This window comes from Rhamphochromis longiceps, linkage group LG13 (genome assembly GCF_057381845.1).
Source record: "Rhamphochromis longiceps isolate RC_006_pf linkage group LG13, R_longiceps_female_GT1.1, whole genome shotgun sequence".
Taxonomy (NCBI): Eukaryota; Metazoa; Chordata; class Actinopteri; order Cichliformes; family Cichlidae; genus Rhamphochromis; species Rhamphochromis longiceps.
The window spans coordinates 21,976,236-21,987,893 of NC_140569.1; the positions used below are offsets into that span (position 1 = coordinate 21,976,236).

Genomic DNA, 11,658 nt, shown 5'->3' on the forward strand with positions numbered 1-11,658 from the left:
TATTGTGAAGTATTCAATAACCGTTATGTAGGCGCTAGCGTGAATTAAAAGGGTTTAATTTCCTAGATGAAACATTGTCATTTTTTAAAAATAAACTTTATTAGATCAATTCAGTAGTGTTTTTTTTTAATGACAAGAAAACAAAACAAAAAATGCATTGAACTTTTAACATTTTACAGAGTACTGAGCAGTTGAATGAGGGAAGTGAAACGGGTGCTGTCCAGTGTAGCATCCTCAGCAAACTGGCACAGCTTCCTACATGAGGGGACAGGAGGGAACATAAGTAACCATGCTCTGACTTTAACAGATCAGCATTGTGTGTCACTGTAGTATCTGCAGAATAACTGATGCGAAACAATAATACGTACTTGAAAAGTCTGAGATTGACGGTGCTTGTCTCAAACTCTCTGGCCTTCCTGTGTCCTGACTGGATAACTTCCTCTGGTAGGTTGGCGAGTCGAGCAGCATTGAATCCATAACTCTTAGGACACGCACCCGTTATGAACTTGTAGAGGAAAGTGATGGTCTCTTGACTTTGATCCTCACACTCATTCTCCACCATGCACGCCTGAAGGAGGGGGCGAAAGGGAAACATGATACTTAAAACCCACAAACCAACTGCATTAAAGAAAAAAAAAAAAAAAAAAAACCCTAGTAAATCCTCCGGGTTTGAAAAAAAAATCATTGCCTCCTGCTGTTCCCCCTAATGAACAGCAGGAGGCAATTTTGGTGGTAAAAAGTCCGAAATGAGCTGCCATCCTCCTTTATGACCCGACTAAACACTTTTGCTAATGAGTTGATAAGAACTAAATGAGACCTTCATCCAATTTATGACTTCATTTTCTAGGTCCTATCCCTCCCTCAGTTGTCATGCCTTGACAACTAAAAGGCTCAACCTGATGTTTCATAACAGAAATTCGCATACCAAAGCTGTTTACAGTAATGCCACCATAGTGCACATTATATACAATACACTAAAGTAACACAGACTAACAAACCGTAAATATCGGTGTCTGAGCAATTGTGTGAAACTTGCCGTGCACAATTTGAAATGATCAAATTCTGGTGAGTTCAAAATTTCTTTATTTCTTCAGTTTATTTATACAGTGACGAATCACAACAGCAGTTGCCTCAAGGGGCTTTATATTGTAAGGTAGACCCTACAATAAACCTTACAATTTTTTGCACCATGTTACTAAAACAGCAAAATGTTAAGGGCAGGAAGCTGCCAGTTGCGGCTAGGGCTCCAGGCATGCAGCTGTGCTCGAAGAGCAGATGTAGCCACAAACTGCTCAATTCATTGTCTCGCACTAAAAGTTTTTGCTTTCATTTGTCTTGTACATGTGTGTACTGTGAACTGTGAAGAATTTAAATTAAAAACAGAATGCAATAATTTGCTTATCATTTAAGCGTTGTATTTGACATTAATGTATAAAAATATAGCCTCATTTATTTATTTCAGGATTCATTTCCTTGCAAAATGTACTATTTAATTGGTATATAAATTTGTCTTTTTATTACAGTCCTAAATGACCTTGCATTGTCGAGTATCAAGTGTGATTAGCATTGCTGTACTCACCATGTGGCCCAAACGCACGGCAGGGTTGTTGGCATAGTCCTCCACCAGGGAGTGGTAATGTGTAGAGAAGAGAGTGCGACAGCAGATCTTCTCAGCAAGCTCCTTTACAACAGCGCTGGCGATTGCTGTGCCATCATATGTGGCTGTGCCCCTTCCTGCAAGCAGTTCACAGCTCAGTGATTACACCACAACAATATTGTGCTGAGAATACAGTCTATGCTATCCACCAATCATGTGAATAAGCTTTAATAAGCAAACTAAATAAATGCTTACCCAATTCATCCAGAAGCACAAGTGAGTGTTTAGTGGCATGGCGCAGGATGCTGGCAGTCTCACTCAGCTCCACAAAGAAGGTGCTTTCTCCTGTAGAGCACAGAGTTGAAAATACACGCTCAGCTCATGAAGCACAAGCTCAGATCATTATTCCTAATATGTTAAGAGTCTCTGATGTTACCAGCCATGATACGATCTGAGGCGCCCAGCCGAGTGAAGACCCTGTCAACTGGTGTGAAGCGGAGGCTCTCAGCTGGAATGTAGCAACCCAGCTGGGCAAGAATGATCACGAGTCCACACTGTACAACAGGAGCAGCACGATATCTTAATATGGACCAACTGAGACTGCAAATACACCGTCTATGTAGACTGTGGAAAAAAAACGTATGAAATTGTATGTATACATTTATACATATAGTCAAAAATACCCACTTGTCTCATTAGAGTAGACTTTCCACCCATGTTTGGCCCTGTGACGAGGATGCAAGAGGCCAGACTGTCATCTTCACTATTTTCACCGGTGCCAGGGCAGCCAATGAAGATGTCATTAGGAATGAAGTCGTCGCCAAAAAAGGTCTTGGTGACACAGGGATGACGGGATCCCTTGAGGTCGATGAAGGCTGCAACCTGGGTATCATCCTCGGGAAGCACGACCTCTGGCCTGGCCATAGGCCCGTCGCCGCCCTGGCTGTAGCGAGAAAAGGCCAGCAGCACATCTGGGGACAAAAAAAAAGGACATAAATAAAAAAGAAGTACTGAACATTTAATTATTTACATTTAAGAACTAAAAAAAAAGCGCATATTAAATGCACGTCTTATAGGTCTGCTTTGCTACAATAAAACCAAATCTGTGGCTGGACGTGTCCCAGTGGTACAAACACTTTCAGAAATCAAAAACTATGCAATAATCTAAATAACTGCAAACATCAACACAGAATTTCCCTGAAACAGAGACTTAGCCAAGCTGTGAAATAAATGAACTTACTTCTAACAAGCCCTCAGACTGGTGCAACATCATTATTTAAAAAACACAGTATGACAGTTTCTCTGTAACATCTGCAGGAAATGTACTGAGAACAGACCGGTGTAGTGAAAACAACACAAATTACATATCGAGAAGATGAAAAAAAAAAAAGAAGCTTTTTAATTAAAAAAATAAAATAAAACAAAAGGATTGTTACCAAGCACTGCCATGCACTCCACAGCAGTCTTCCAGTCACTGTAGTTCTTGTCAAAGTTATAGAAGAGCATCCTCATGCAGTCTTTGAGTGCAGCATCTCTCTTCTCCTCAAATCCTTGCAGCTCTGAGAACATCCGTTCAGTCTTCTTTGTCACATAACGCTTCCAGCCTTTCTTTGTAGACTTTAACTCATACTCGTCGGGGATATTCTTCTCCAAGACGCTGTCAGGAACCTCCATCTGATAGCGATTTTTCCCAGTTCCCCAGAAGCACATGCTTTTACAGTCAAGTCTCTTCTTCTGTTTGTCCAGGTAATCCTGCAGCTCTCGTTCACAGTTCTTGATTCCAGTCAGAGCCTGGTCGTACTCCGGGTCAAAGCCAGCTTTGGGGGTTATTACTCCAGTAGTGCGGGCTTTCTGGTGGTCAAAGGCAGTGTCCCAGCGTTTGAGTTCACCAGAGAGGTCGGGAAAGAGGCCGTTCTTTTCGCTATTCAGGCTGATAACTCGACAAAGCAACGTGGAACGAAACTCGCCTGAAACTGGAGCAAAGAGAGAAACAATGTCCTGCATCGTTTTGAAACCTTCCAGTGCTGAGAGGAAGACTGCTATCTTGCGCTTGCTGTAGGTCACATCCTCATAGAGAACTGCTCTGCTGTCAGGGTGGTCCTGGCTCTTCAGAGGTGTCCCGATACTGTGGATTTTGCTCAGCAGGCGCTCTAAATCTGGAAGTTTTTTTAGAAGGTCTGAAACCTCAGTAGCCTGGGCTTGAACTCCCATCAGGTCCTCCACTGCATCCAGTCTGTCCCTGATAGATGTGAGGTTACACAGAGGAGCGCAGAGCCACTGCTTCAAAAGCCTCTTTCCAAACGGAGTAGAGCAGGTGTCCAAACGCTCCAGCAGTGTCCCTTCTGTTCCTCCTGATCCATTCTGAAAGATTTCCAAGTTTGCCAGAGTCACTCCATCAAGCACCATACGCTGACGAGTCTTGGCAAAGAAACTGGCGGGTCCTGCAGCTTTCTCCACCTCAACATCAACTGGGACATATTCTTCAAAGTTAGCCATGGAGAGCAGCTCTTGGTCCACCAAGCATTTCTTCAGGTAGAAAATGCATCCACCCAAAGCGGACAGTGCTAGTTCATAGCCCTCCTTAGGAGTAAGGCACAGTGAATCACTCTCAGATGTCATCTCTTTTAGAAGAGCGGGGAGAAAGCTGCTCCCAGTCCCTTCCTCCTTGCCAGTTGCCTCTTTAAAATAATCTTCTTCTGAGAGGGTTTTCAGAGTCTTCTGAGCATCCCAGAACTGTGTTCCTGCGTTAAGTCCTTCCTGCAGAGCAGAGGACAGAGAGGCTTTGAGTATTTTGCGAGTTTCAACAGATGGGTTTCCTTTCTCAAAGAGCACCTCAGCGGGAGCATAGTGTGCTATGAGCGTACGCAGGCGTGAGCAGTGACGATCGTCTGAGAACTGACCGACATGAAAACAACCGACTGATGTATCAATAAAACAGACTCCATATGTGCGGCAGCGGCCGGAGCTTTCTTCTTCAGCCTTTTCTTTCAAACTCAGAAGGAACTTGCTCTGGCTTTCTGAAGGAGCACCATCCAACACACTGTAGGTTTGGGTACCACGTGTGATAATCCTGCACACTTCTCTTTTCACTACACGGTCTAATTTAGTGGGCTTGAGCATTGTCTTACAGCGCGCTTCCATCATCTCTGGGGTCTCTGTCTGCTCAACACGAGCCACTTTGTAGCCTTTCTGCACCAGTACATCTGAGAAACGTCCAAAGCCAATCTCTGGAAAACCAGAGTGCGCCCAAGTCCCCTTCATGAATGTCAGTCCCAGCTCGTTGACTCCAATCACAGCATCCATGTGGTAGAGCTCATAAAACTTTCCCACCTTGTAGAAAATCACTGTATCAAACATCTCAGATTTGAGCTGCCACCACCGACGTATACCAGGAGTGATTTGATTCATAAAGTCATTTGGCACATACAAGGTGCTAGGATCATAGTCATCATCTGTCTGTCGCCGCCGTTTGCCGTCTTTTCTCTTGCCATCCTGCAACCACTCCAGTTTCTCATGATCCCAAACTGCCCCTGCAGTGGAGCCTGATCCAGTCGCCTGGCTCTCAAAGCTCTCGGGAGCAGAGAAGGCTGACAAACGAGATTTTGTGTCAGTTGCAACTGCTGCTGGAGCTCTTTTAGGTGCAACAGATGGAGCAGTAGGTGTCTTTGCTTTTGTTTTAGCCGACTTTTCTGCAGGACGTTTGCGCTTGGCAGGCTTGATGGGGCTTTCCACATCTGACTTTTCGGTGCTCTCTTCTTTCTCTCCACAGCTTTCCTTCCGTCGGTCCTCTTCATCCTCACTGCTTGACGCAGCGTCTTCTGGTTTGAACTCCTCATCGGATCCGTCACTATCTGAGGCCGCAATAATGCGACGGCGCTTGGCCTTGCTTCCTTTTTCCATTAACGCACAGAATAAACGTGTACTGACTTTGGATGGCTTCAGGGCTTCGCTTTTGTTTTCATACTCATCACTGCCCTCTTCATCAGTCACTACTAAGCTATCAAGCTGGAAAAAAAGAATAAAATACAAATTTTAAAAAAAACTTGCATTACTGACCAGTAATGATAAGCTGATAATTACACCATGCGACTAAGGCTGCTGCCCTGGGAATAACATTACTTTTAATATTACAGGAGAATTTAGACTTCATGACCACACTGGTGAAATATTATATTCAGAAATTATCGGGTAACCTCCATTTCTTCATCATCATCCTCCTCTTCTGCATCAGATGGGTCCGTGCAGAGAGGTATCTTTAATCTTTTTTCTGGGCTGTCAAACATAACTCCATCAGCCAGCTCCATTGCACGACGGATTACAGGTTTGCCACAGAAGTAGACTCCTCCAGGTTTAGCATCACTGCTGTCAGAGCCTGTGCAAATCATACAAAGAAATTCCAGCTTACTCTGAGCAGACAGCAAACAATGGCCCCAAAATGGATGCAAGCCACTGATGCACTTCCAACTAGGAACAACCAACCTTGGTACTCTCTGACTCTATTAGAGCTGACCCATCCTCTTGTTGGAGGTTCATCAAAGAAATGAACGTGTATGCGCTGGTCACGACCATGGCCCCTCATCTCCTGCCCAGTCAGAGGCTGGGGTACCACCATACACGGCCACCAGGGGTACCCTTCCATTTTTGCCCACACAAGGGCACCAGCACTGAATAAGCATGGAGGGCTGCTGAGGATAAGAAGAGCAAAGACACTTTCACACATCTTTCAATGCTGTAAAATTAACTTTAAACGTGACTCATTGTGTGTTACAGTCGATCTCTTGAATGGAGTGGAAAAGCAACACCACAACACCAGCTTGGACCTTTATTAGTCCAACAAGCCCCTCTTAAATATAATAATCAGTTTAAAATAGTAAAACAGAGGTGCAGGAAAGACAAAAGCAGTTGCAATTCACTTGTGATAAGTCGGTTTTGCAAATCCTTTTATCTTAAAAGCACACACGGCCACATGTCAAAAATCATCTCCCCCTATCGTGGGTAGGGGTGTGGTGCCCACTTGAGATGGCCCAAACAGTCTAAACTATGGCAGAAGATAGTGATAAGTCCACACACCCTCCACTTTGACAAATACAGGCATTAGCATTGATTTGACCCAACAGCCAGCATTGTTCTGCTCGAGTCACCCCCAATTTCACGTGTCCGTAGCACAAAGGAAAGGTCACGCTACATTTTCTTTATTTATTTTCTGTCAGCTCTCATTTTAAGCGGTCTTAATACGTTAATTTAAAAAGAGAACTTACGCTGGTGTTTCTGGGGGCCTGCAAACAATTTTAGCAGAGGGAAGGAAAACTGTACGACTCCAGCAACTACACGGCTCCCAAACTCACTCACCTTTCTTTGGTTGTTTGGGCCTTGTCGCCAAAGAGTTTCTTGAATCCTCCGCTCGCTGGCTTGGACTTACTTTCCTTCTTAGCTTTGTTGGTGTCTTTTGTCTGCTGCGGAGTCTGTTGTGCTTGCTCTTTCGGAGAGGAGTTGGACTTCTCTATAGAGGAAGGCAGGTCTGCTTCCTCCGGGGAGGGACTCGGCTTCGGTTTTGCGACTAGCGGCGGAGACTTGGTGAAGAAATTAAAGAGCGAGCTTTGCTTCGCCATGTGTGCGAGTTGAAAGTCTGTTTCCCTGTGTTTGTATTTTAAATAACTCCAACGACAACCACCAGCTACCGTATAGCTAGCTTCACGGCGCAAACGCAAGTCGTTCGCGGGAAACACGCACGGGGTGTTGTGGGCGTGGACAAGAGCCTCGTCCAATGATGAGTTAGCATACTATAATGTGGGAATCACGTGACCCAAACACGACTTTTGTTGTTGGCCATGCTGTTGGCGCCCAGAGGTCTTTTTCTTTTTTCTCTTTAAACTTTATTTCCAGGCGGATAAGTACAAATTACACTGTTTGTCATGTAGACACTCGGCACTGTCATTTATTGGAACAAACCACTGTCTTTGTTGTGTTTATAAAATGTTGAGGTAAAGAAACAGTAAATGATATGAGAATTACATTTCTTATTTGTCACATGAAGTAGTTCTGCAAGGGTTACTGAATCCAAGAGCTCCAGATATTCCTTTGCTATCAGAGAGTAATCAGAATGGGATGTAAAATTAGTGCAAAGAAAACAACTACATCTGCACATGTACAACATGCATACACAGTTTGAAACACAATGTTTAGATATACTTAGGCTTATGCTTGTTCATGTGTGGGGATCTAGCTGCTCTTTGGGAGGTGTACTCCAGCAAACATAACCTTTTGGGCAGTAGACATAGGTGTGGTCCCAGAGGAGCAGCCCAATAAGTGGGCTTCCCAGAGCATGCTCACAGTCATGATGTTGGCTGAAAACCCATAAAGGGGACCCAAATGGCAAAAGTGTTGTGTGCCTTGCATGGACTAACCCACATTAGGACCACCCAGTCAGCCCACTATAGCCATGCTCATACTTGAAGGTAGTGAACAACTTGTCTGCTGAGATTTTCTCTTTTTCATGACTGTTGCAGCACTCTTACATATTTGCTTCCATAGATGCGCTATATGAGAAAAGTATGGTATGAAGACACAAGTAAATACATGTTTTTTTTTTCACTCTGAATATTTAAAAATAACTCTTGAGTTTGAATAAGCATTATGGGCTCTCACAAAAGGACTTTGAGCTAGCCTGTTGCTCTTAATGTACCCTTGCCTACTTACTTATGTAGTGCTAAAGAATTTTTTTTAAATATACCCATTAAATAGAAAATAGACCTATAAAAATGTATTAGATAGGTCTGGCTTTAATATATTTAGGCCAAATGTAAATGCCAAAATGTTTGAATGAGACCAAAGTGATAATGGATGAGAAAATGGATCTGTATCTAAATTAAAATAGAAAAGCAATTCCCTTTGTTCCCGGTCATGAACTTTGAGAGCACTTGTTATGGTTATGTGACCCATAAAAGATAGAATAAGCATTAAGCAGAAAGCAATAAGCATCTCCCTAAGGATATAAAATAAAGATAAAACAGGACCTTCCTATTATTTATGGCATGGGTTATATGTGGGCAGAAGTAGCCTAAAGATTAAGGCATTCCTATTGAGAGTAGGTTTCTTTAGGGCCTCATTAAATCATTCTTTTAGTCAGCAGTCAAAAATGCCTGACGATGCAGGAAATTAGGCTTTCTGCATGAGTGCAGATTAGTATTGTAGTTTTGTTTATCTGTTATCTCTAACCTGCACTAGTCATTTACCACCAGCAGAGAGCAGCATAATACTGAAAGCCTCATAATAGCTTCTATATACGATTCTTACAATGTAACTCTAATATGGCATTAAATATATTCAGGATTCATAAACTATATTTCCTAACATCTTGTTTGACACATTTTGATTGACGGTTTTAGGTTGCTCTCTAAATTTTACACACTTTGATCAATATAAAAGCAAGGTCTGTACTCTTAAAGCAGATGAGGAATGAGCACAGTCACGAGTCTTGTTTCAGCAGAATGATTCAGATGAAATATTACCATCTACGTGGCCATATTGTTCCAGATTATGATGATGTATTAAAATGTCTACCTGCGTATACTGCTGTTTCTGTCAAAGTGCAAATAAATACTGCTGCAACCACCAAAAAATAAGGATGGCCTTACGCATTCAAGACAAACAAACATCCACCCACAAAAGACTTTTTGGCATATGGTATGTGGGTGATAGAAAGCATCTAATTAAGATACTATTATGAAACCTTACACAGAGGATGTTTTGAGGAGCATTTTCACTTCACTTAGAATTGACACTAATCAATGAGTAAACAGGATTCAATTGCCATGCCATCATAAAGACGTGGTGCCATGTGATGTAGGCTATACCACCTTTTATATAGGAAGAATGTGGGAACATAATTAACAGGGCGACTTTTAGCACGATGAATGCAGGGTTACGTTAGAAGTAGTACATAATTAAAGATCTTTTGCACTCTGGAGAAAACTCATCTCTTTCCTCAGTAACTTTCAGCACTCCAGGAAGCAGCGGTCTACTAAAAAAGCAACTAATTAACAGGAGCAGAAATTTCCTGAAGCAAACAAAGCTTTTTTTCATTCTCTTTTCTTTCCATTTTTTAACAGCAGGTGTTGTCTAATAACCTCAACAAGGATGATAGTCCCAGTAAGACATAGCAGCATGTTAAATTGATAAGCAGAAGTTTAAACTATCACGAAGTATAAGTAACTTATACTTGTGTTCTGATTGCTGTATAAGCAGTATAGCCTACCAGTGGTCTCAAAGCATCTTTAAGGATGCCCTTTAATCCCACCCAAAGTGGCATAAGAGGGCTAATATGATGGCCTATTGTTAAGCTTGTATGAAAGTATTAGACAGAATCTCTGCTGCTGATGTAGAAACAGGCGAATGGAATGGAAATATAATTTGGAACATAAAAAGGGAACTAGAAAATACTAAAAAAGCAAAACTGCTGACTCAGTTAATCTTCAGTCCCATCTAGGGTACTACATTCCTGTAGCACCTGCCAGCTCTGTCCACAGTGGCTGTTTGCCCAGCAGGCACGCTAATCAGCCTGATGCAACAGTGCAGAGCAGCTACAGCTGACATGTTGAGTTTCCGTAGATGCTAAAGCGCGTTTTATGTTGCCAAGTGTTTTCTCCCCTCTGATCGTTATGGAACGCTAAGAGCCACTACAAGAGCCAGAGAGCAAAACGTAAACAGACATAAGATTCATAAAGTATTTACAGTCTGAGCACAGAAATCCTCTTAAAGGGCTCTTTCTGAATGACATTTTTGCAAGCACGCATGTCTGAGCTGTGTCAAGTCTTTTAGGAAATAAAGTGGCAAAGTAGTGCAGCCATGAGGGTAAAAAAATAAAAAATAAAACCTTACTGTTGTTTCAAAGAAGAGAGGACTCAGATGCAGGATACTGGAGGCTGAATTTCTAACCAACAAAAACAGAGCTTTACACATTTTAAAAAAGCTGGTGCAAAAAAACGAGGAGGAAGAATAGAGAGATATGGCCAAAGAAACAATAAAACAACAAATGAACAAAAACACTTTACAAATGCTCATCACGAATCAAAGACCACGACAGTTACATCTTATTCTGCCCTCAGTGATTAATGGTTGTGAGGCTACGTCAGGCAGGATTTATGGCGTAAAATACTCCCACCTCATCTGCGTAAATCATGAGCTGGGGCTGCAAAAGGGAACACCCACCTCATTCCCTCGCTCACCTGGAGACCGCTGGAAGCACTGTGAGAATCATGTTCTTTGATTTCTCCAGTGCCTTCAACACCATTCTTCCCTCGGTTCTAAAGGACAAGCTGGTGAACTCTGGAGTGGACCATCACCTCACTACCTGGATCCTGGACTACCTCACCGACCGACTACAGTATGTGAGGACTCAGGGCTGTGTGTCGGACAGGGTCGTCTGCAGTACGGGGGCCCCACAGGGAACGGTTCTGGCTCCGTTCCTCTTCACCATCTACACTGCAGACTTCTCCCACAATTCCACCCAGTGCTTCCTGCAGAAGTTCTCTGATGACTCTGCAATAGTCGGCCTCATCACTGATGGGGACGACAAGGAGTACAGAGGTCTGACCCAAGACTTTGTGGACTGGTGCCAGCTGAACTACCTCCAGATCAACGCCAGTAAAACCAAGGAACTGGTGGTAGACTTCCGCAGGCACAAGCATTCTCCACTGCAACCACTGAACATCCAAGGTATGGACATTGAGGCTGTGGACAGCTACAGGTACCTTGGTGTTCATCTGAACAATAGACTGGACTGGACTCATAACTCAGACGCCCTCTACAGGAAAGGGCAGAGCAGGCTGTACCTGCTGCGGAGACTCAGGTCGTTTGGAGTGGAGGGCCCACTCCTGAAGACCTTCTATGACTCTGTTGTGGCTTCTGCTATCTTTTATGGCGTGGTCTGCTGGGGCGGCAGCATCTCTGCTGGGGACAGGAAGAGACTGAACAGGGTGATCCGAAGGGCCAGCTCTGTTCTAGGATGCCCTCTGGACCCAGTGGAGGTGGTGAGTGACAGGAGAACGGCGGCTAAGCTGTCA

At 43.4% G+C, this 11,658-nt stretch overlaps 1 protein-coding gene across 2 annotated transcripts; it reads right to left on the reverse strand.

Annotated features, from left to right (window-relative positions):
* Positions 1-74: 74 nt before the first annotated feature.
* Positions 75-7,298, reverse strand: msh6 (mutS homolog 6 (E. coli)). Of its 2 annotated transcripts, none has more exons than XM_085428431.1 (10): positions 6,947-7,298; positions 6,077-6,279; positions 5,791-5,969; positions 3,034-5,602; positions 2,285-2,568; positions 2,034-2,151; positions 1,853-1,942; positions 1,580-1,734; positions 369-568; positions 75-255 (listed from the first exon to the last, which is right to left on the reverse strand). In XM_085428431.1, the coding sequence occupies exons 1-10, from the start codon at positions 7,204-7,206 to the stop codon at positions 174-176; spliced, it is 4,140 nt and encodes a 1,379-aa protein (XP_085284557.1). In that variant the 5' UTR covers positions 7,207-7,298; the 3' UTR covers positions 75-173. The 2 variants fall into 2 exon arrangements, with proteins under 2 accessions (XP_085284557.1, XP_085284556.1); XM_085428430.1 differs by having other exon boundaries at positions 6,077-6,282.
* Positions 7,299-11,658: the final 4,360 nt, after the last annotated feature.